The sequence below is a fragment of the Boleophthalmus pectinirostris genome, unplaced genomic scaffold (assembly GCF_026225935.1).
Source record: "Boleophthalmus pectinirostris isolate CB_2022bp ecotype Guang Dong unplaced genomic scaffold, ASM2622593v1 HiC_scaffold_22, whole genome shotgun sequence".
Taxonomy (NCBI): domain Eukaryota; kingdom Metazoa; phylum Chordata; class Actinopteri; order Gobiiformes; family Gobiidae; genus Boleophthalmus; species Boleophthalmus pectinirostris.
The window spans coordinates 39602019-39623943 of record NW_026571190.1 but is presented as its reverse complement, the minus strand read 5'-3'; the positions used below and the strand labels follow the sequence as shown (position 1 = coordinate 39623943).

Below are 21925 nucleotides of genomic sequence, written 5' to 3'. Positions count from 1 at the left end.
CCCTAAACTGTAGCTCTAAAAATAAAACTAAACAAACATTGTAAACATGGGGCGTGGCTTAAATACAGAGGGGGCGTGGCCTAAAGCAGGGGGCGTGTCCTTACGTTGAGGTACTCGACGGGTTTGGTGACGTTGAACTTGTCCATGGTGGAGATGATGATGGCCGGAGTGGTGAGGAAGAAGAGCAGCAGGAAGAGAATCACGTTGATGATGAAGCACCGGATCCACCACGAGATCCCGCCCAGCGACAGGTTCTCCCTGAAACACAGGTGCGACAGGTGAGACAGGTGAGACAGGTGAGAGTAGCGACGTCATGGTAATAAAGTTTCAAACTCACCATCGCACGTTCTGGGGGTCGGGCGCGTACGTGACGCTCCAGTTGTAAACGTGGAGGACTTCGCTGAACTGAGACGAGCGCGGCTCCTGTCGGCACCTGCAGCCCTGCACCTGACAGGCGTTAAAGTCCTTCAGGATTCTGCAGAGAGAGAAACGGAGAAAGACGAGAGGAAGAGAAGAAAGAGAAGAGAAAAGGTCAATATAAATCACAAAGAGAGGGAGGTGTCTGGGGAGGGGGAGGTGTCTGGGGAGAGGGAGACTCACATGGCGGTCATGGCCTCGTTCTGGAAGGTGACGAAGGCCATCCCCAGAGGTTTGGTGTGGACCTTCTCCTTCTCCTTCCTGTATTCCTCCTTCAGCTTCGCCTCACGTTTAGTGTAGAAACTCACCGCCTCCTCCTGCAGGACACACACGGTATTACACCAACCAGGAAAACCAGGTCTAAACCAGGTCTGACCAGGACTAAAACAGGTCTGACCCATGTGTAAACCAGGACTAAACCAGGACTAAAACAGATCTAAACTAGGGTTGCATGAGGATTAAACCAAATCTAAACCAGGATTAAGCCAGGTCTAACCCAGGACTAAACCAAGTCTAAACAAATTCTAACCTAAGACAAAACCAAATCTAAACCAGGTCTAACCCAGGTGTAAACCAGGACTAAACCAGAACTAAGACAGGTCTAAAACCAGATTTAAACCAGGGTTGCATCAGGATCAAACGAAGTATAAACCAGTTCTAAACCAGGCCTAAACCAGGTCTAGACCTAGACTAAACTAGAGCTAAACCCAGGACTACATCAGGTCTAAACCAGGTCTAAACCAGGCCTAAACCAGGTCTAAACCATGTCTAAACAAGGTCTAAACCAGGTCTAAGACAGGTCTAAACAAGGACTAAACCAAGTCTAACCCAGTTCTAACTCAGATCTAAACCGGGTCTAACTCAGGTCTAACCCAGGACTGACCCAGGTCTAAACCTGGACTAAGCGAGGTCTAAAACCAGATCTAAACCAGTGTTGGATCAAGATTAAACCAAGTGTAAACCAGTTCTAAACCAGACCTAAACAAAGACCAAACCAAGTCTAAACAAAGTCTAATCCAAGACTAAACCAAATCGAGGCCCGGTCTGACCCCGGCCCGGACCCCGGTCCGACCCCGGTCTGACCTCCTCACAGCCGGCGATGGCGCAGCAGCAGAGGTGTCCGCAGGGTTTGGGGTTGATCATGGTGGGCACGTGCTCTTTGGACATCAGGTCGGTGAAGAACTTCTTGCTGCGTTCGGTTTTCTTCCTCTCGGCGTTCAGAGACATGAGTTTGGCCACGTTATAACAGATCCGAGCCTCCAGCACGATGCAGTTCTCATAGGCCTGCCTGCAGGGGGCGCCACAGAGCACAGTCACACACACGCTCAAGGTTTTACCACGGTCAGGGTTAGGAAAGGAGACGAGGAAGATAGTCTAGTGTTTTATATTGTTAGGAAAGAATTTTATTTTTAACCCAGGACTAAACCAGGACTAAACCAGGTCTAAACCTAGATAAAACCAGACCTAAACACAGGACTACATCAGGTCTAAACTGGATCTAAACAAAGGCTAAACTAGGATTAAACCAGGTCTAAACAAGGACTAGACCAGGTCTACACAAGGTCTAACCCAAGACTAAACCAGATCTAAACCAGGACTAACCCTGGTCTAAAACCAGATCTAAACCAGGATTGGATCAGGATTAAACATTAAACCAAGACTAAAGCAAGTCTAAACCAGTTCTAACCCAGGTCTAACCCAGGACTGACCCAGGACTAAGACAAGTCTAAAACCAAACCTAAACCAGGGTTGGATAGGATTAAACCAAGTATAAACCAGTTCTAAACCAGTTCCAGGTCTAACCCAGGTCTAACCCAGGTCTAACCCAGGTCTAACCCAAGTCTAAACCATTTCTAAACCAGGTCTAATCCAGGTCTAACCAAGGTCTAAACAAGGTCTAAACCAGGTCTAACACAGTTCTAAACCAGATCTAAAACAGGCCTAACCTAGAACTGACCCAGGTCTAAACCAGGTCTAACCCAAGTCTAACCCAGGTCCAAACCAGTTCTAACCCAGGTTTAAACAAGGTCTAAACCAGGTCTAAAACAGGCCTAACCTAGAACTGGCCCAAGTCTAAACCAGGTCTAACCCAGCTCACTGGTATTAAGGATATAATAACAATCATCACTATTATTATTGTTAATTATTTATTTTTCTTTCTTTCTTTTCTCATTTTAATACATTTTGAGTCCTTTGTTGAGCTGTTTGTGCTCTTTCGTTTACATTTTGTTGTGTTTTTTTGTCATGTTCTATATTAAGATTGAGTTATCGTGGGTGGTGTTTGTTGAGCTGAAGCCCGACCTCCTTGGATTTGTCAATAAAAACTAAATAAATAAGAACTAAACATTTAAAAAAGCTATACTGGAGTGATAAAAGAGTCTTACTCGAAGTGCTGCTTGATCTGGGACTCCTCGGCGTATTTGGAAATGCCGTTAATGAACAAAGTGCGTTTCACCTGAAAGAGAAAAACACAAGTGAGTGAACCGAGTTAAAGCTGCATTGTGTAACTTTACTGGTGCGTGGTTTATATAATGCTTTTATAAATGTTATTGCTTTGTCTGACATCATGGTATTGGTTGTGAGTGTTTCTTCTCTGTGATTGGCTGGTTGTGAGTGTTTCTTCATTGTGATTGGCTGGTTGTGAATGTTTCTTCTCTGTGACTGGCTGGTTGTGAGTGTTTCTTCACTGTGATTGGCTGGTTGTTTTGTTTCTTCTCTGTGATTGGCTGGTTGTTTTTGTTTCTTCTCTGTGATTGGCTGGTTGTGAGTGTTTCTTCTCTGTGATTGGCTGGTTGTGAGTGTTTCTTCGCTGTGATTGGCTGGTTGTGAGTGTATCTTCTCTGTGATTGGCTGGTTGTGAGTGTTTCTTCTCTGTGATTGGCTGGTTGTGAGTGTTTCTTGGCTGTGATTGGCTGGTTGTGAGTGTATCTTCGCTGTGATTGGCTGGTTGTTTTGTTTCTTCTCTGTGATTGGCTGGTTGTGAGAGTTTCTTCTCTGTGATTGGCTGGTTGTATGTGTCCTTTGCTGTGATTGGCTGCTTGTGAGTGTTTCTTGGCTGTGATTGGCTCACCAGGTCGTCCTCCTTGTAGTGCATCTTGGACGTGTGGCGTCTCATGCTGTAGACGGTGAGGAGCAGGTACATGAAGGCGAAGGTCGTGTGGAGCCAGAGCAGGTTCGTCCTGAAACCAAAATAAAATTATAAACACTAGAAATTTATCTACAAAACCACAACAACAAACAAATAAAGACGCACTGTGGACATTTCCCTTTTATAATACAAAACTCTACATTATTTTTAACATTTTGACTTAATAATGACATTTTGTTCCGTCTGTTCACGTAACAATACTTTGTTTGTTATAAAAGATCTTTTTTTGTATCTGTCTTTATAGTGAGATTGTCAAAATAGTAAACACTAAAAGTAGAATCGAACATCACTTGAGCAAATATCAGTACTAAAAAAAATTAAAAAAAAATAAAAATCACATAAATATTGGATATTTTTCAAACAGTACATCTTGAGTTTTATTAGAACTTGTGTAAGATGACTTGTATTATAAATAAATATTGTTTAGAATTAAAAATTTGCTTTTAAAATTATGATGTGAGTATCAAAATCTGTTTTTTAATTTATTTTTTTAATTAAAATTGAGTTTGAAATGAAATGAAACAATACAGAATAGTCCAGAAAAAGATTATTAATTAAAGTATAGTTCTTTTTTTTTTTTATGTAATTATTGCAGCCTGACTTTGCTTGGAATATTCCACAGTACGGCTTTACTGAAACAACTTAACTATCTCCATGAAGACAAGCTGCGGAATTTTATTTTATTTTTATTTATTTATTTTTTTTAGCAACAAAACATTGAAAATTTAATAAATCCAATCCACTTATTTATATACTGTAGCATATTTTATAAACATGACAGTTTCCAGAGTAAATCATAAATAAAAACAATAAATAAAAAGTTTTAAAATGCATAATAAATCTAAAAATGAGAAAAGAAAAAAAAAAATTAAAATAAAAGTTAATAAATTAAATAAAAATAAAAGTGAATAAATAAAATGAAATGTTAATCAAAAGTAACTAACATAAAATAAAAGTAAATAAAATAAAACAAAAGTGAATAAAATAAAACATAAAATAAAATAAAATAAAACTAAATAAAAGTAAATAAAATAAAATAAAAGTGAATAAAATAAAATAAAAGTGAATAAAATAAAACATAAGTGAATAAAATAAAATAAATAAAATAAAATAAAATAAAATAAAGACACGGAGGACCACACAACTCACGCTGTATTAAAAACTCAAGAGTATAAGTGGGTCTTAATAAATGGAAGATGAATAAGTTTAATGCCGTACTGTGGAACATTCCAGACCAAGCAGTCTCCATGGAGACGAGCAGGTGGCACCAACATCACCTCAAACTAAAACCATCGAATTAATATTTTATGAGTTTGATGTGAGTTTAGGTAAGTCTGTTTAAACAAGTTAATGCTGTACTGTGGAACATTCCAGACAGAGCGGTAACATCTCCATGGAGACGAGCAGGTGGCAGACGACCCAGCAGAAAAGTGACACAGTGCAGCTTTAGTCGACAATAAAGTAAATGTAACTTCACTTCTCTTCACTCACCCAGATTTGAGGTTGGCGATGGTGGTGCGTCCAAAACTATAGGCGTTGTTTTCTGGAAAGAGAAATGATCGTTACCGTGGTTACTCGGCGTGTGATCGGCTCTGCGCCAAAACACAGAGCGAGCACGTAACTGAACACACAATCTGCGTATCATTCGTTCATTCGTTTTTCAAAATAAAAACAAAAAATAAGAAAACGAAAAAACAACTATTTTCTTCATTTTTTGTCTCCAAAACCAAAATGAAAAAACTGAAAATGATTCGTAAACAGAGCTAAACCAGGACTAAACCAGGACTAAAACTAGACTAAACAGGACTAAACAGGACTAAACCAGGACTAAAACAGGACTAAACCAGGACTAAAACAGGACTAAACCAGGACTAAAACAGGACTAAACCAGGACTAAAACAGGACTAAACCAGGACTAAAACAGGACTAAAAGGACTAAACAGGACTAAAACAGGACTAAACCAGGATTAAAACAGGACTAAACCAGGACTAAAACAGGACTAAACCAGGATTAAAACAGGACTAAACCAGGACTAAAACAGGACTAAAACAGGACTGAATCGTTCTCAGTCCTGGTCTCATTTCTGGTCTAGATCTGGTCTGGTCCTGGTCTCAGTCCATTTTTTTCCATTATTCATTTAAACACAAAATCAAAAACTGAAAAAAAAAAAAAAGTTTTTGGAGACAAATAATGAAGAAAATAGTATTGTTTTTTTTTTTCCGTTTTATTTTTGGTTTTATTTTGAAAAACGAATAAACGAACGACACACCAAGTACAGAGAATATGGATTCAGAATAGGGATGTATCGTGAACCATCACATTATATCAAATCACAAGTTTATTTGCTTAAATTCATTGTTATGGTTCAGCAACAACTAAAAAAAAAACAGAGAGAACTACATAGACCATGATCCTTTGCTCTGTATCAGTACTGTGAGATGTATATTGTGAAAGTATCGAGAGACTTCGATATCGTCACATCCCTAATTCAGAATCTTAATTTTGAGTAACTACATTCCGCTACAGTTACTTTTTCACTTGGTGGTACTCAGAATACAGTTACTTTTCTAACATCAGAGGAAAACTGCACAATTTTAACGAAGATAAACAGAAAACGCTGCTCTTGTGGCGAGTGCATGTCCAGTTTTTCTTTCTCCAGTCAGTGATAAATAAACTGAAACAAACACAAAGTTGTTTTTAATCCTATGTTTTGTCTTTACTCTGTCATTTAAATTCAACTCTGTCTAAAATAACACAAGTACTCAGAATATACAGTACTCTGACTGGACCGTGTATTCAGTATTCTGTAACTAAATATATTTTCTAATTCTGCTCTTCTCATCAGTGTCCAAACTGTACTTTTCTTCTACCAACGCAGAACTAAAAGTGAAAGTTTTACAGAAAATATCTACACAGTTAAAGTGCACATGACAGGTTAAAATACTAATTTCGCTAAAATACAATTAACAATATTAGATTTAAGATTTTACTACACATTTTACCAAGTCTTTTCTGGTTTCGTTCATAATGATTTTTTTTTTTTCGAAAATTTTTCGGACAGTAAGTGGCACTTTTTTTCATGGTTTGGGTGTTTCCTGCGACTTATCCTCAGTGTCGGGGAGTAACAGATTACATTTACCAGAGTTATGTAATCAGAGTACAAATTATGAGTAACTGTATTCAGTTACAGTTACTGTTTCAGTGAGTGGTAATTGGATTACAGTTACTTTGTTGAAATAAATGGATTACACAGAGGGATTTTCCTGTTTTCACATTTTGGGCTAAACCAGGACTAAACCAGGACTAAACAATATGACACTAACAATAGTTTGGACATAATTTAAAGCAGCAGTGACTCATATAAAAATCATTTATCTATCATTAATATTTTTTATATATTTAAGTAAAGACTGGACTTTTTTATTTTGTTTTAGCAAACAAAATAAAACAAAACATCTTATGTTCAGATTTCCTGGTCTTTGTTTCTCTACAGTAAACAGTTTCTTATTCATGGAGATTTGGGTCAACAGACAATTTGAAGAAAACAAACCAGTATTTTCAGGATGTGGTTGATACATTCATGTAGTTTTAAAAACATGACAATATCAAAGTATTCAGATTACGTTACTCAAGTAATTTTCTGTTACAAACTACATTTTGGTGTATGTAATCTGTTAAAAAAAGTCAGACACTGATGGTGCAATATATATATATTTTCACATTGACAGTCTAGTAGTATCTGTCACTGTCACTAACTCATCTGTCTGTCTGTCTGTCAGTCGGATCGCATTCAAGAAAGACCCGAATAATTCTAACTGGAACTGATGCTGAGTCTGACGACAGCGACACAGAAGAGTTTGTGTCGCTCTGTTTACCTCCGGAGGTCGAGGAGTTGTTCAGAAGTGACACCGAGGATGAAGAATTGAATGGATTTAGTGATTTGGAGTGAGATGGAGAGTTTGTTAAACTTGTTCTGTTCTGTTGTTTATGTTATAGTTTATCTGAAGAACTGTTCATATGTGACGTTAACAGTCTGTTGTTCTCTCTTCTATTGTTTTTACTACAACTTGACTTTCAACAGGAAATGTCAGTTCCTGGTAGGGATGGGCACGATTAGTCGATTAATCAATAATTGATCATTAAGAATTTCATCGATTATGTTCATTTTTAATCGACAGACTGAATGTAGGTGTCTGTGCGTAGCGTAGCATGACCAAACGTACGTTTTTCCCCGGACAAGTACGTTTTTCACGTCCTGTCCTGGTCGTCCGGGCTTTTTTTTTTTTTTTATAAAATGATACAAATGTTCGGGTTTTCATTTCCTTTCATTGGGACATTAAACTGAGCGTCTCTCGTAGCGTCTGTAACTCAGGAGGAGCGAGACACAAACATTCGGTCAGTCTGCAACACACCGAAGCACAAATGCACATTTAACGATGAGGTCGAGACAAGTGTGAGTCCCCACCTCCCTCCCCCCGTACGCTGTCCTGATTTTGACAAACGCAAATCTGGTCACACTAACCTGTATTCACCTGAGTCATGTCTTTTAATCTGACAGAAGCTGAACCACATCAGCGACACAAGAGCTGTTTTTTCTTGTCTTAGTTTATGCAAATGAGCCATGAGGTTTTAAGTTTCATTTCTGTGAGAGTTGCACAAATCTGAATTAAACACATTATAATGTCAAACGGGCTGATGTGGCTCTAGAGCAGGCATGTCCAAACTATGGCCCGGGGGCCAAATGCGACCCTCAGACAAATTTTTTCTTGGCCCTCACGCTTCCAGGTGAATTGATCCAAATGACCTTGCATCAATTAAAAAATATATTTTACTGCAAGTTTTTGGAGAATCCACCTTGATAAAGCTCATATTTCATTTAAGTGTTTGGTTTTAAGGATTTTAGCATGAATAAAGACTGATGGCTCATACTAACATGTTAAACATGCACATATTTCAATTATTCACTGAACTGAGCATCAGTCTACAGCCCTCGATCGTCCCTCTGCTTTGTCTGCGTTTACATATGTGGCCCTTGATGAAAAAAGTTTGGACACCCCTGCTCTAGAGTGGTTACGGTTTATATGTCGTAAAGTCGAATTTATTTATGCACATTAGTAGTGGATAAATAAGTAAGTATAGTAATAATAATGATGATAATTTTAATATTAAAACATTAATGATTAATCGACAATCGATCGTTAATTCTCCCGACGATCGATTAATGAAATTTCATCGAAATAGTTCTTGGTCTCTGATTTTATAAAATACATTTCCATCAAAAAGTGCGACTTATGTATGTTTTTTTTTCTTCTTCATTACACATTTTTTGGCTGCTGTGACTTACACTCCAGAGCGATTTATAATCCTAAAAGTTTTGGTGGTTTGGTTTGACAATTTGACAACAGTTTCTTTTCCAGTTTCGTTGTTTTTGACTTCTCTTCACGAGCCGCCACTCATCTGAAGCAAAATTATAATACATATTTACCACAAATACTGCCCCAGTCTCCAACCAAACCACAGTATTAATCTGTCAAATGCACTTTAAGCAAAACCCGGCCTCAAACGTTAATTAACATCGTCTGAAGTGATCCACAAACTCCTGACGCTTCGTGATGCGGTTGCGGCGAGCTCTAAACGTTTGTGTTGCTTTCCGCTGTGGTGCATTCGGTTTGTTACACACTTCTTCTATCCACACACACTACGAGGGGGAAAACAGAGCCGGTGCTACTCTCAGCGGGGACTCTCTACCGGGGACGGTGTCTACGGGCGACTCTCCACACACAAAACTCTCTAGGGTTCGTCTGCGCTCGACCCGGTTTGACCCGGCGGTACCTTCTTTGGAGGGAGGGCCCGGAGATCCCATGTTGAGAAAAGCTTCGGCGCTCAGAATTCGGACTGAACCCAAACACACCACAGGTTCACGTTAAGGTTACACAGTTCAGTTTCACAGTCACATGAGGAAGGGTTTTTACTGCTGGAGACTAATAAACATCTAACAGGACTCTACGTAGGAATTTTAGAAGAATTCAATAATAATCTGACTAAAAGGGATGTGTTTTTAAAATTTAGATCTTAAGCAAAAACTACTTTAAAGCAGACCTATTATGCAAACTTTTCAGAGCTTTAGCCGTGGTATTATTGTTTCTCGGGCTGTGCCAAAAATCGAAAGATCGTCAGGTCCCGATAAGTCTACTTTGGTCGATCTCAATTGCCACGTTTACATGAGAGCTTTAATTCTGGAAAAAAAAAACTTAACCCCGCTTTAAAAAGACAATGTAAACACTTAATTCCTAATGAAAATTATTATTCGGAGTTAAATTAATTCTGAAGTAATTGGGTGGTTTATTCCGATTTTAAAGCCGAATTAATTTATTCTTCGATCATGTAAACCAGGCAGGTCCAAACTGTGACCCGGGGGCCAAATGCGGTCCTCAGACAAATTTTTCTTGGCCCTCAGACCTCCAGGTGAATTGGCCCAAATTACTTTGCATCAATTAAAAAAATATTTTTTTACTGCAAGTTTTTTTGAAAATTTACCTTGATAAAGCAAATATTTAACATTTAGTGTTTGGTTTTAAGGATCTTAGCATGAATAAAGACTGATGGATCATTCTAACGTGTTAAACCTGCGCATATTTTAATTATTCACTGTATTGAGCATCAGTCTACGACCCTCGATCGTCCCTCTGCTTCGTCTGTGTTTAGATCTGTGGCCCTTGATGAAAAAAGTTTGGACACCCTGATGTAAACGTTTAATCAGGCTGGTGCCGCCTAGTGCCTTCGCTCAATTTCATTTCTCTCCAGCGACTACGTCAAGAATCGGAATACACTAGAAGGTTCGCAAAAATTCTGGAAGTGCAAGTTCGGGCACCAGCCAATCAGCGAACAGACAGACATTCTGTGTTGGCAACGATTCCCGAGATCGAGGATTTAAAGCCGGAACAAAGAGAATGTTTGGTGAATTTTATCAAGGGGAAAGACGTTATTGTCCTTCTTCCTACAGGATTTGGAGCATTACAAACGTCACGACCAAATAGCAGCGATTGGTTAAATTTAAAAAAGTACCCGCCTACTGTCGAGCGAACGAATCCTAATGCTGCGAGGTCAGACGGTTTGTACGAAGTGAAACGGGATGATGAATCAGGCTAAAAACTGTTTATTCTTGTTAAAAAATAATTCAGGTCGTTCGTCGCATGCTCGTTGTGTAGCTCTTCTGACGCGATCAGGACCTTTTTTTCAGATTTTCCTCCACGTCTCTTTGGATTTGTGAGCGGGATGTGGGAGTGGGCTGAGGTAGATCAGCCTCACACTCACTTTGTCTTCTTCCTCCTTCTCCGACACTCTTCCCTTCTCCTCCTCAGCTAAAGCGCGATGAGACAATTCTCCATCTGCTGCGCAATTATCATCGGAACCACCGCGGGAAAAGTTTGGATCGTGTTTGTGTCCGTGGAGCAACGACAAACCGAGAAAGGCAGAAAAGCCGGTAGCAGCTGAAGTGTTTGTTTTCTTCCGGTCGACATAAATACGTTCGTGTCTCTGTCCAATCAGAACCTTCTCCACCCCCAGACGCTGAACGGAATTAAACAAAGACGATTTCCATGTAAACCTCACTTCTGGATTATTTCAATGAATATTTTAATTCAGAACAATAAATTCGGAATTAAAAAACATCATGTAAACGTGTCCGATGATAAGGCGAGCGCATTTTAATCGACAGGGTGGTACACTGTGTTCCAAAGCACGAAAAATTATCTGATGAAAGTTTTTTGCCGAAACTATATTTAATTTATTTATTTTTTTTTAAAGCTTTTGGACATCGGCCATCTGAGTGCGCCAGGCGTTTTTTAACTTTTAAATTGCTGTTCCTCGCATTTGTACCTCAGTAAATTTTACTTTGGTGTGCATTTTCTGTTTAATTTCAGTCTCTCTGCCAAAAATGCTCTCACTGTAGAATAATTAATAATAAGTAATAATTCCATATATTTCTTATCTGTTTGTAACTAAAGTGTCTTGTCTGTTTTTATGCATGTAGCTTATATTTTTCCTACACACAGATGTTGAAAACTAAAACTTGTGCTAAAAGAAATGCATGTGGCTTGTCTAATGTGACTGTGACGTCCTTAAAAAACGTAATTTTTTCAAAAGTAATCGCACTTGAGTCTTTTATTATGTCGTTTTAGATGCATCATGAACAAAAAAAACATTAAAAAAACAAATGAAAAAACCTGACCTGAAGTTATCTATCTATCGGAGGTGCCAACAACCTCACTGCGCTTTGTTTTGACGACGTTTGCATCAGCTCCCGTCGGACACCGCAGTTTTCTAACGCAGATTTGTTTCTTTTATTAAGTCGTTTTAGATGCATTTTGTGATTTAAAACGTCCAAATTATAACAGAATGATTCAGAGTTGTTCACAATAGGTCTGGTTTAAATACAGAGACGTACAAATTATAAGAGAAAAAGTTTGTTCGTTTGGTCTCAGTTTGTGTTGCCAGATTTTACAAATAAAACCAGTTTGTAATAATAATAATAATAATAATAGTTTTGGGTTTTTTTTTTCATCTGTGAGCTTTAAAAACACAGAGAGTCGGCGCAGGTGAGTTTTACCGAGCAGATCTCCGGAGAAGTTCACCGGGAGGACGATGCCGACGGACAGAACGCCGACGACCACCAGCAGCCCGATGATGTGTCTCTGGAACGACAGATAGTGCACCGCGTCCTCACCGCACTTCTCACGGATCTCCTCGTCTCTATGGAAACAAGAGAGAGACGGGTGAGGACAGGTGAGGGCGGGGGAGGCAGGTGAGGACAGGGGAAGGCAGGTGAGGACAGGTGAGACAGGTGAAGGGCAGGTGAGGGCAGGTGAGGATGGGTGAGGGCAGGTAAGGGCAGGTGAGGGCAGGGGAGGACAGGTGAGACAGGCGAGGGCAGGTGAGGGTGGGTGAGGACAGGTGTGGACAGGTGAGGACAGGTGAGGATGGGTGAGGATGGGTGAGGGCAGGTAAGGGCAGGTGAGGGCAGGTGAGGGCGGGGAGGATGGGTGAGGGTGAGTAAGGGCAGGTGAGGATGGATAAGGATGGGTGAGGGCAGGTGAGGAGAGGAAAGGGCAGGTGAGGGCGGTGAGGACAGGTGTGGACAGGTGAGGACAGGTGAGGATGGATGAGGGCAGGTAAGGGCAGGTGAGGGCAGGGAGGACAGGGGAGGACAGGTGAGGACAGGTGAGTACAGGTGAGGATGGATAAGGATGGGTGAGGACAGGTGAGGGCAGGTGAGGGTGGGAGGACAGGTGAGGACAGGTGAGGGCAGAAGCAGCAGGTGAGGACAGGAGCAGACAAGAGCAGGAGGAGACAGCAGCAGACAGGTGAGGACAGTTGAGGACAGGTGAAGGCAGGTGAAGGCAGCAGAGGACAGGTGAAGGGAGGAGAAGACAGGAGAGGACAGGTGAGGACAGGTGAGGGGCGGATGAGAACAGGTGATGGCAGGAGTAGACAGGTAAGAACAGGTGAGGACGGGCGAGAGTGAGTGAGGACGGGTGAGGACAGGTAAGGGCAGGTGAGGAGAGGGCGGGGGAGGACAGGTGAAGGCAGGTGAGGACAGGAGAGGACAGGTGAGGGTAGGTGAGGACAGGAGCAAACAGGTGAGTACAGGTAAGGGCACAAGAGGGCAGGTGAGGTCAGGAGCAGACAGGTGTGGACAGGTGAAGACAGGTGAGGACAGGAGGAGACAGGAGCACAGACAGAGGAGCTGACAGGAGCAGATACTCACTTTATTCTGAAGATGGCCGTTAACCATGAACAGAAACCCTGGAATTAAAAAAAAAAAAAAAAATGAAATGCTTTAATTAAATATCTGTGGATTAATTATAATGACACAAGAAATAAAGCAAATCTCAACGGAAAAACTAGAAAACATCGACTAAAGATCAGGACATTAATATTATTAGAAAGCGCAAAAATAGCAAGATTAGTCGACTAAAAAAGTCTCTCTTGTGTATCTGACCCAAACTGCACTCACGAGACGACACCAGCAGGGGGAGCTCACGCAAAAAACTACTATTTATGCAGAAAAAAAAGCACTAGGAAACTGAGTATTTTTTATAAACACAGATTAAAATGTATGAATCTTGAGTTTAATCATCATTTTTGCACAGAAATAAACTTTGCTTTGCTTTTTGCTGTCGGCGAAAGGACCGACAAAAAACTCCACACTCGAGCTTTATGGACACTCTGCTGCACGAGCTCGGGGTTCTCTCAGGGGCGGAACTAGAGTCCAAGTCCTAGTCCAAGATTAGTCCTGGTTCAGTCCTGGTTCGGTCCTAGTTCAGTCCTGGTTTAGACATGGTTTAGACCTGGTTCAATCCTGGTTTAGTCCTGGTTCAGTCCTGGTTTAGTCCTGGTTCAGTCCTGGTTCAGTCTTGGTTCAGTCCTGGTTTAGACCTGGGTTAGTCCTGGTTCAGTCCTGGTTTAGTCCTGGTTCAGTCTTAGTTCAGTCCTGGTTTAGTACTGGTTTAGTCCTGGTTTAGCCTTGATTTAGTCCTGCTTTAGTCTTGATTGAGTCCTGGTTGAGTTCTGGTTGAGTCCTGGTTCAGTCCTCGGTTCAGTCCTGGTTTAGTCCTGGTTTAGACCTGGGTTAGTCCTGGTTTAGTCCTGGTTTAGCCTTGATTTAGTCCTGGTTTAGTCTTGATTGAGTCCTGGTTTAGTCCTGGTTTTCAGTCCTGGTTCAGTCCTCGGTTCAGCCCTGGTTTAGTCCTGGTTTAGTCCTGGTTTAAGTCCTGGTTTAGTCTGGTTTAGTCCTGGTTTAGTGATCTGGTTTAGTCCTGGTTTAGTCCTGGTTCAGTCCTGGTTCAGTCCTCGGTTCAGCCCTGGTTTAGTCCTGGTTTAGTCCTGGTTCAGTCCTGGTTCAGTCCTGGTTCAGCCCTGGTTTAGTCGTTATTCTGGTGAAAGTTAAAGTTTTGTAATAGTTGTGTCATGTTTTATATTTTAAACACAATAATATTGTAATTTAACAAATGACTCTGAAATGACAGAAACAAATCATAAATAAATAAATAAATAAAAAACACATTACAGTTTTGAAGTAACTCGCCCGACAGTGAAAATACCAAAAACTCTAAATCTTCAGCTTCACTCTCTCACGTTCTGTCCCATATAAATCTTTATAATGTAAATAACGAGATTAATAATGCACGTTTTGGTCGACCGATTAATCGACTGACCCACTGAAGGCTTAAGCTCTCGGTCTAAAAGCTCTAAAGCCCATTATGACCCCTGCCCCAGTAAAACCCCACACACATCCGGACTGCAGCTCCACGCGCTCGCCGGCTGAATGAGATTTCATCAGAGCGAGAAAAGACACAAACCTCCCAGCAGGGGGCAGTTTAACTTAGTTTATGAAGATCCCCATTAGCTACTGAAACATCAGTAGTTATTCTTCATGGGGTCTCCTCAAATTCATGACTTAGAAATTGTTATATAACTCAAAACTTCACACACAGAGACACACACACATAAAATAACAAGACATGAAAGCTCAATGTAAAAGAAAAGGATCCGGTCAGGCAGATTTTTGACATTCAAATGTCTCTTATTCAGAAACTAGAGGGACTATTGAAATAAGTAAAGTATCAGAATGTAGGAAAGAGTTACACTCCAACAGGGTCAAGTTAAACCTGTGATATTCTTTCAAGTTGTTGACAAAAAAATAAAAAAACTCATGTCAGTAACGGAGGGAATGAAATATGCAGCACTTTTTGGGCAATAAATCCAAACAGTGATAACTCTTGGTTCTCACTTACATATCCTTAACAAACTGGTTTGAATATTTGCTTCATATAGTTTTCTACCATATGGTACAAGATTAGGTGGAAAAACCTCTTACTTTTTGACTCATGAGATTTTTTATTAAGAAAGTTCATGGTAACGGAGGGAAAAGTAACGGAGGGAAAATCGTTTTTCATCATTTGTCGCTTTTTTCTTCCGAATACTTTAATTTCATTTATTTATTTGTTTGTTTGAGCCAGGTACAACAAAATTCAAAAAACAATAACAAAAATAGTGATATATACATGACATATTTGGGACCTGGTGCTCAAAAGGAGGAGGATGAAGTTTAAAAAACTTATGGAGTCCTACCCCTGTTGTTTTACATAATCACGTGGTTCACTTTTTTTCTTTTTTTTTTTTTTAAGTCACCTTTGGAGTGCTTACCTGTCATTTGCAAAAAAATATATACCCACATATCTACAAAACATATCCACATATACTTACATACATACTTTAATATTACTTCAAAATGAAAGGAAACTATTTCTATAAAATATGTCAGTCCTTCCAAGCAAATTTTTAGCATTTTAAATGCTTTTTTTTTTTGAAAAATCATGTACCTTCATCAACAGTTCAAAGATCGAATGATGAAATACATTCATTTATTCACATGATTTGCAGGTCTTTGAAATTTGGGAAATAATTTTTGTTCCATGTTTCATACATGGTCTGTTTAAAACATATGGAACTTTAGAACCAAAAATGGTACAGAAAAAAGGTAAACAGTTTCATAAACTAGAGTACATATGTATCTGTTCAATACATTTTTATATCAGATGCATTAACTTGAATTTTTGGCCTTGTTGTTTACTTCTGCTTGACCGGGCCCATATGTTAATTTAGTGTCCACTATTACACCCAATAATTAATAAATTTCTTCAACTTGTTCAATTAAAATCGCTCCCAGTGTTAAGTGTAATTTAGGTCTTGTTTTTAGCATGTATTGTGATCCAGTTAACATACATTTATACGTTAAACTTGAAGCAGGGGCATTACACTTCTATGGGGTTTTATTGATATTTAGTAATTAATTCATAGTCAGTAAGTGGGTATTGCGTTTACATTGACAATTCTCCGACACCAAAAAGAAAAGACAAAGAGGAGACGAGGAGACGAGGTGAGTAGGACGCTAAGAGTGGGCGTGGCCTAAACTGTCTCTGGGTTAACGGGATTAGTCCTGGATTAGACCTGGGACCAAACCGGGACTTTCTCATTGGAGTCTGGAGTGTGTCTGACGCAGCAGCGAGGGGGAGGAGAAGCATGAGTCAGCAAAAACAACAACGACGCTGCAAAAAATACGACGACAGTACAGCCCGCGGAGGCACCGGGAGGGCATCTGACACACACAGAGCGCAGCAACAAATACTGCGACTTCATCAGACATTGTCTTGTTCTTATAAGTACAATATCTTACCCCACAGTTTAAAATGTTTTAGATTTGATTTTCATTAAGTATTTTTTAAGTATTTTACAGTAATGAAGTTAATTGGCCACAAGAGGGAGACAAACATTTAAACCTTAACCCGAATTAGCAAAATTAAAGCACAAACAAAGATTTAATTCATAATGAGAAAACCGATATACAGATAAAATGGGAATTGGAGCTGCCGATATATTTAGTAATGTAAAAATTCACTGTAAATCTTTAATTGATTATAAAACTTAGGTTTGGCTCTACTGGATTTTTAATTGAGTTTGTTTGGGTGACATTTATTGTTTATTTTGCTTCTTTACGCCATATTTAAAGAGAGCAGGTTGACCTAATGGCGTTTTTGCGTGACATTCTAGCCAGTAAACAAAGTAAGTAAACTACAAATATCAACCTTTAATTAATGATATGCGTAAATGCTGATCATTCACACCTCGATTCACAGCTCTTTTACACATCATTGCAGGTCTAGTAACACGTACAGACACTACAGTCACTTTACACTAGGCCAGTGTCAAAGAAAAAAGCAGTTTATGTGTGGTGTTTTACAGCTAAACAATAAGAAAGAATGAAAAGTAGCTTCAAAACTGACACATTTGCAACACTCACACGGGCTCTTCTCAGATCACAAGTCTGCAATAGTAAGTGTCCTTTCAATCCTGACTCAAAACAACCATCCATAAATATAATATAATCCAGCATGTTGACAGCAGCTAAATGTAAACAAGTACACGTGAGTGACGTGACTCTGGGGCAGAGTCCTGCACGGGTCCATTTTTGGAGACCCACACCCGCCCGCACTTGCACAGTACAGCACCGCACCCGAACATTAACCTCTGATTATATCAAAGTTAAACCCGCACCCACCCGGACCCGTTAACATTCCACCCGTTACCCGCCCGTGCCTGTGACCTGCCCATGTGAACTATCGACCCAGATCAGCAAGATTTAAGGCTGATATGTCTCCAATTGCTCATATCGGCCGATAATATCCTGCAATTGTCACACTAGAATTTGTATAATCGGCAAATATTATACAATTTTCTGATCTATGTTATAATGTTTCCTCATCACAAACAGACCTGGAGTTGTGTTTTGTTTCATTCACACATGTTTAACACACAAACCCTGCACATTTAGGCTGAGTTCTTCTCTTAAAATGAAAACTGTTCCACCTCGTGATGTCACGTGGTGATACAGGAAGTGCTACACTGTGTTTTCAAACTCCACACACTTTCACTGGAATCATCTGGATGATTTCAAACCTGGAACTGCCGATCTCTACTGAACTAAAGGTAAAAAGGCAGCTATTAACTTGAAAACTACCGCTTAATGACATCACAAGGTGGAACAGAGCGTTTTGAGCTTTGGAGAAGTAGACAGACTTTAATAATAAAGGGTTACTAAAAGATAAATGAAACAAAACATATCTCCAGGTCTGTTTTTGAGGAGGTAACAGGATTCTAACACGTCTTAACGCGTTAACAAGAGTCCATTTTGTGTCACATCGGACGTTAAAGATAAACTAAGAGTGTTTTGAGTTTCTTACGTTGTCTCGCTGTTCGAAGTCGACGGAGCTGGAGACGGAGGTGAGGCGCTCGTAGCGGTCCGGAGTGTCCGAGTGCATCGCCGACGCAACGCTGACAAAAACAGAAGAGGAAAGTCAATACACAGGTTTAAATAACACAACTGATACAGGAACAAGTCTGAAGTTATGTCTCTGATCTAGGCCTGGTTTAGTCCTGGTTTAGTCCTGGTGTGGGCATGATTTAGTCTTGATTTAGTCCTGGTTTAGTCCTAGTTTAGTCCTGGTTTAGTCTTGATTTAGTCCTGGTTTAGTCCTAGTTTAGTCGTGGTTTAGTCTTGATTTTGTCTTGGTTTAGTCTTGATTTTGTCCTGGTTTAGTCCTGGATTAGTCTTGATTTAGTCCTGGTTTAGTCTTGATTTTGTCCTGGTTTAGTTCTGGTTCAGTCCTGGTTTAGTCCTGTTTAGTCCTAGTTTAGTCCTGGTTTAGTCTTGATTTAGTCCTGGTTTAGTCCTAGTTTAGTCCTGGTTTAGTCTTGATTTAGTCCTGGTTCAGTCCTGGTTCAGTCCTGGTTCAGTCCTGGTTCAGTCCTGGTCCAGTCCTTCTTTAGTCCTGGTCCAGTCCTTCTTTAGTCCTGGTTCAGTCCTGGTCCAGTCCTGGTCCAGTCCTTCTTTAGTCCTGGTTCAGTCCTGGTCTAGTCCTTCTTTAGTCCTGGTTCAATCCTGGTCCAGTCCTTCTTTAGTCCTGGTTCAGTCCTGGTTCAGTCCTGGTCCAGTCCTTCTTTAGTCCTGGTCCAGTCCTTCTTTAGTCCTGTTTTAGTCCTGGTTCAGTCCTGGTTCAGTCCTGGTTCAGTCCTGGTCCAGTCCTTCTTTAGTCCTGGTTCAGTCCTTCTTAAGTCCTGTTTTAGTCCTGATTTAGTCCTGATTTAGTCCTTCTTTAGTCCCGGTCCAGTCCTTCTTTAGTCCCGGTCCAGTCCTTCTTTAGTCCTGGTTCAGTCCTTCTTTAGTCCTGTTTTAGTCCTGGTTCAGTCCTGGTTCAGTCCTGGTCCAGTCCTGGTCCAGTCCTTCTTTAGTCCTGGTTCAGTCCTGGTTTAGTTCTGGTTTAGTCCTTCTTTAGTCCCGGTCCAGTCCTTCTTTAGTCCTGGTTCAGTCCTTCTTTAGTCCTGGTCCAGTCCTGTTTTTGTCCTCGTTCCCGTCTTGTCGTCAGGCGGTTTTCACACAGCACGTTCACAAAGGCTCATGGGTAATGTAGTCCCCAAAACATTGCACTAAAAACTCTAGAGGACGTTTTATTTTTGTACCCACGTCACGCTGGGCCGTCTCTGGACACTAGAGGGGGGTGATCTAACGCGCTAAGACGTCACCGGGTCACAAACACCTTTTACCTTTTCACCGGTTCATAGTTTTCTCGCTCTCGTCGTCGGCTGAGTTTAAATAAAGTTTGAATAAAGCATTGAAGCAGCAGAGGTTAGCACGTTAGCGTCGTTAGCATCACAAACAGTTCAAACACGGAGAGACAAAAGAGACACAAAAACAAAACAAAATAAAATAAATAAATATGTAAAACACTTTTAACAGGTCTGAAATAGGTCCTGGTTTAGTCCTGGTTTAGTTTCAGTTGAGTCCTGATATAGTTCTAATTTATTTTTTGTTTAGTTCTGGTTTAGTCCTAAATTAGTCCTGGCTTTGTCTTGTTTTAGTCCTGGTCTAGTCCCGGTTTAGTCCTGGTTTAGTCCTGGTTTAGTCCTGGTTTTAGTCCTGGTTTAGTCCTGGTTTAGTCCTGGTTTTAGTCCTGGTGTAGTCCTGGTGTAGTCCTGGTGTAGTCCTGGTTTAGACCTGGTTTTAGTCCTGGTGTAGTCCTGGTGTAGTCCTGGTTTAGACCTGGTTTAAATCTGGTTTAGACCTGGTTTAGATCTGGTTTATTCCTGGTTCAGTCTTGGTTTAGTCCTGGTTTAGTTCTGGTTCAGTCCTGGTTCAGTCCTGGTTTAGTCCTGGTTTAGTCCTGGTTTAGTTCTGGTTCAGTCCTGGTTCAGTCCTGGTTTAGTCCGGTTTAGTCCTGGTTTAGTCCTGGTTTAGACCTGGTTTAGACCTGGTTTAGACCTGGTTTAGACCTGGTTTAGATCTGGTTTAGATCTGGTTCAGTCCTGGTTTAGTCCTGGTTTAGTCCTAGTTTAGTCCTGGTTTAGTCCTGGTTTAGTCCTAGTTTACTCCTGGTTTAGTCTTAGTTTAGTCCTGGTTCAGTCCTGGTTTAGTCCTGGTTTAGTCCTGGTTTAGTCCTAGTTTAGTCCTGGTTTAGACCTGGTTCAGTCCTGGTTTACTCCTGGTTTAGTCTTAGTTTAGTCCTGGTTTAGTCCTGGTTTAGTCCTGGTTTAGTCCTGGTTTAGTCCTGGTTTAGTATTGGTTTAGTCCTGGTCCAGTCCTGGTTTAAACCTGGTTTAGTCCTGGTTCAGTCCTGGTTCAGTCCTGGTTTAGTCCGGTTTAGTCCTGGTTTAGACCTGGTTTAGACCTGGTTTAGACCTGGTTTAGACCTGGTTTAGATCTGGTTTAGTCCTGGTTCAGTCCTGGTTTAGTCCTGGTTTAGTCCTGGTTTAGTCCTAGTTTAGTCCTGGTTTAGACCTGGTTTAGACCTGGTTCAGTCCTGGTTTACTCCTGGTTTAGTCTTAGTTTAGTCCTGGTTTAGTCCTGGTTTAGTCCTGGTTTAGTATTGGTTTAGTCCTGGTCCAGTCCTGGTTTAAACCAGGTTTAGTCCTGGTTCAGTCCTAGTTCAGTCCTGGTTCAGTTCTGGTTCAGTCCTGGTTCAGTTCTGGTTCAGTTCTGGTTTAGTCCGATCGTTTCTTGCTGATTTCAGTTTCGTTTGTTTTTATTTTCGCGGCTCTGGTGTCTCTCCGTTTTCATACACAGCAAACCGTGAGAACAGAAGATTTATTATTTTCAAATTAAAATTCTTCAAAGTCAAACAAACCAAAAAAAAAATTAAAAATTGAATTAAATTATTAAAAAAAAACCACACAAAACAACTCCAGGACGTACTACTCTTTCTCGTCTCCACAGCTCATCATCTGAAGCCTTTAATTACAGAAATTACAGACACAAAAACGTTTATATAAAGACGATTTAGCTTCACAAATGTATAAAAAAAAATTTAAACATTTAAACAGAAAGAAAAGAGTCGTCTTTAATTTTAAATCTTAAATGTTAAATGTTAAATAAAATCCTGACCTGTCTGCGTCTGTGACCAGCGCCAGGCGTCCATAATCCCAGGCAACTTTACGCAGGATGGAAAACACGAACAGCAGCACCTGAAAAACACAAAAACATCACATTAAAATCAAAAAAGAAGAAAAATATGCAACTTTAAATCACAAAAACATCACATTAAGCTAATATAAGAGAAATATGCAACTTTAAATCACAAAAATTTATAAAACTAAAAGAGAAAGAAAAATATGCACCTCTATCCACTCTTAAATAACAAAAACATGACATTAAACTAAAAAAATAAGAAAAATAAGCAACTTTAAAACCACAAAAACATGACATTAAACTAAAAAAGGAGAAAAATATGCAACTTTAAACCATAAAA

At 40.1% G+C, this 21925-nt stretch overlaps 1 protein-coding gene across 3 annotated transcripts in view; it reads right to left on the bottom strand.

The window, feature by feature from the left end:
• Positions 1-21925, bottom strand: part of LOC110162537 (CSC1-like protein 2) — a 64547-nt gene that overhangs the window by 17397 nt on the left and 25225 nt on the right. For 2 of the 3 annotated variants that reach the window (XR_008632828.1, XM_055158162.1), the window contains exons 3-14: positions 21562-21641; positions 21373-21408; positions 18368-18458; positions 13333-13370; positions 12175-12317; positions 5057-5108; positions 3488-3596; positions 2802-2872; positions 1501-1705; positions 601-734; positions 338-475; positions 105-258 (exon numbers count right to left, since the gene is read on the bottom strand). Coding sequence is in view for 2 of the 3 variants with exons in the window: in XM_055158162.1 (XP_055014137.1) it covers positions 105-258; positions 338-475; positions 601-734; positions 1501-1705; positions 2802-2872; positions 3488-3596; positions 5057-5108; positions 12175-12317; positions 13333-13370; positions 18368-18458; positions 21373-21408; positions 21562-21641 (1251 nt within the window). In the remaining variant the exon portion in view is untranslated. The remainder of the gene's footprint in view (positions 1-104; positions 259-337; positions 476-600; positions 735-1500; positions 1706-2801; positions 2873-3487; positions 3597-5056; positions 5109-12174; positions 12318-13332; positions 13371-18367; positions 18459-21372; positions 21409-21561; positions 21642-21925) is intronic. The other variant, XM_055158163.1, reaches the window with a different exon arrangement.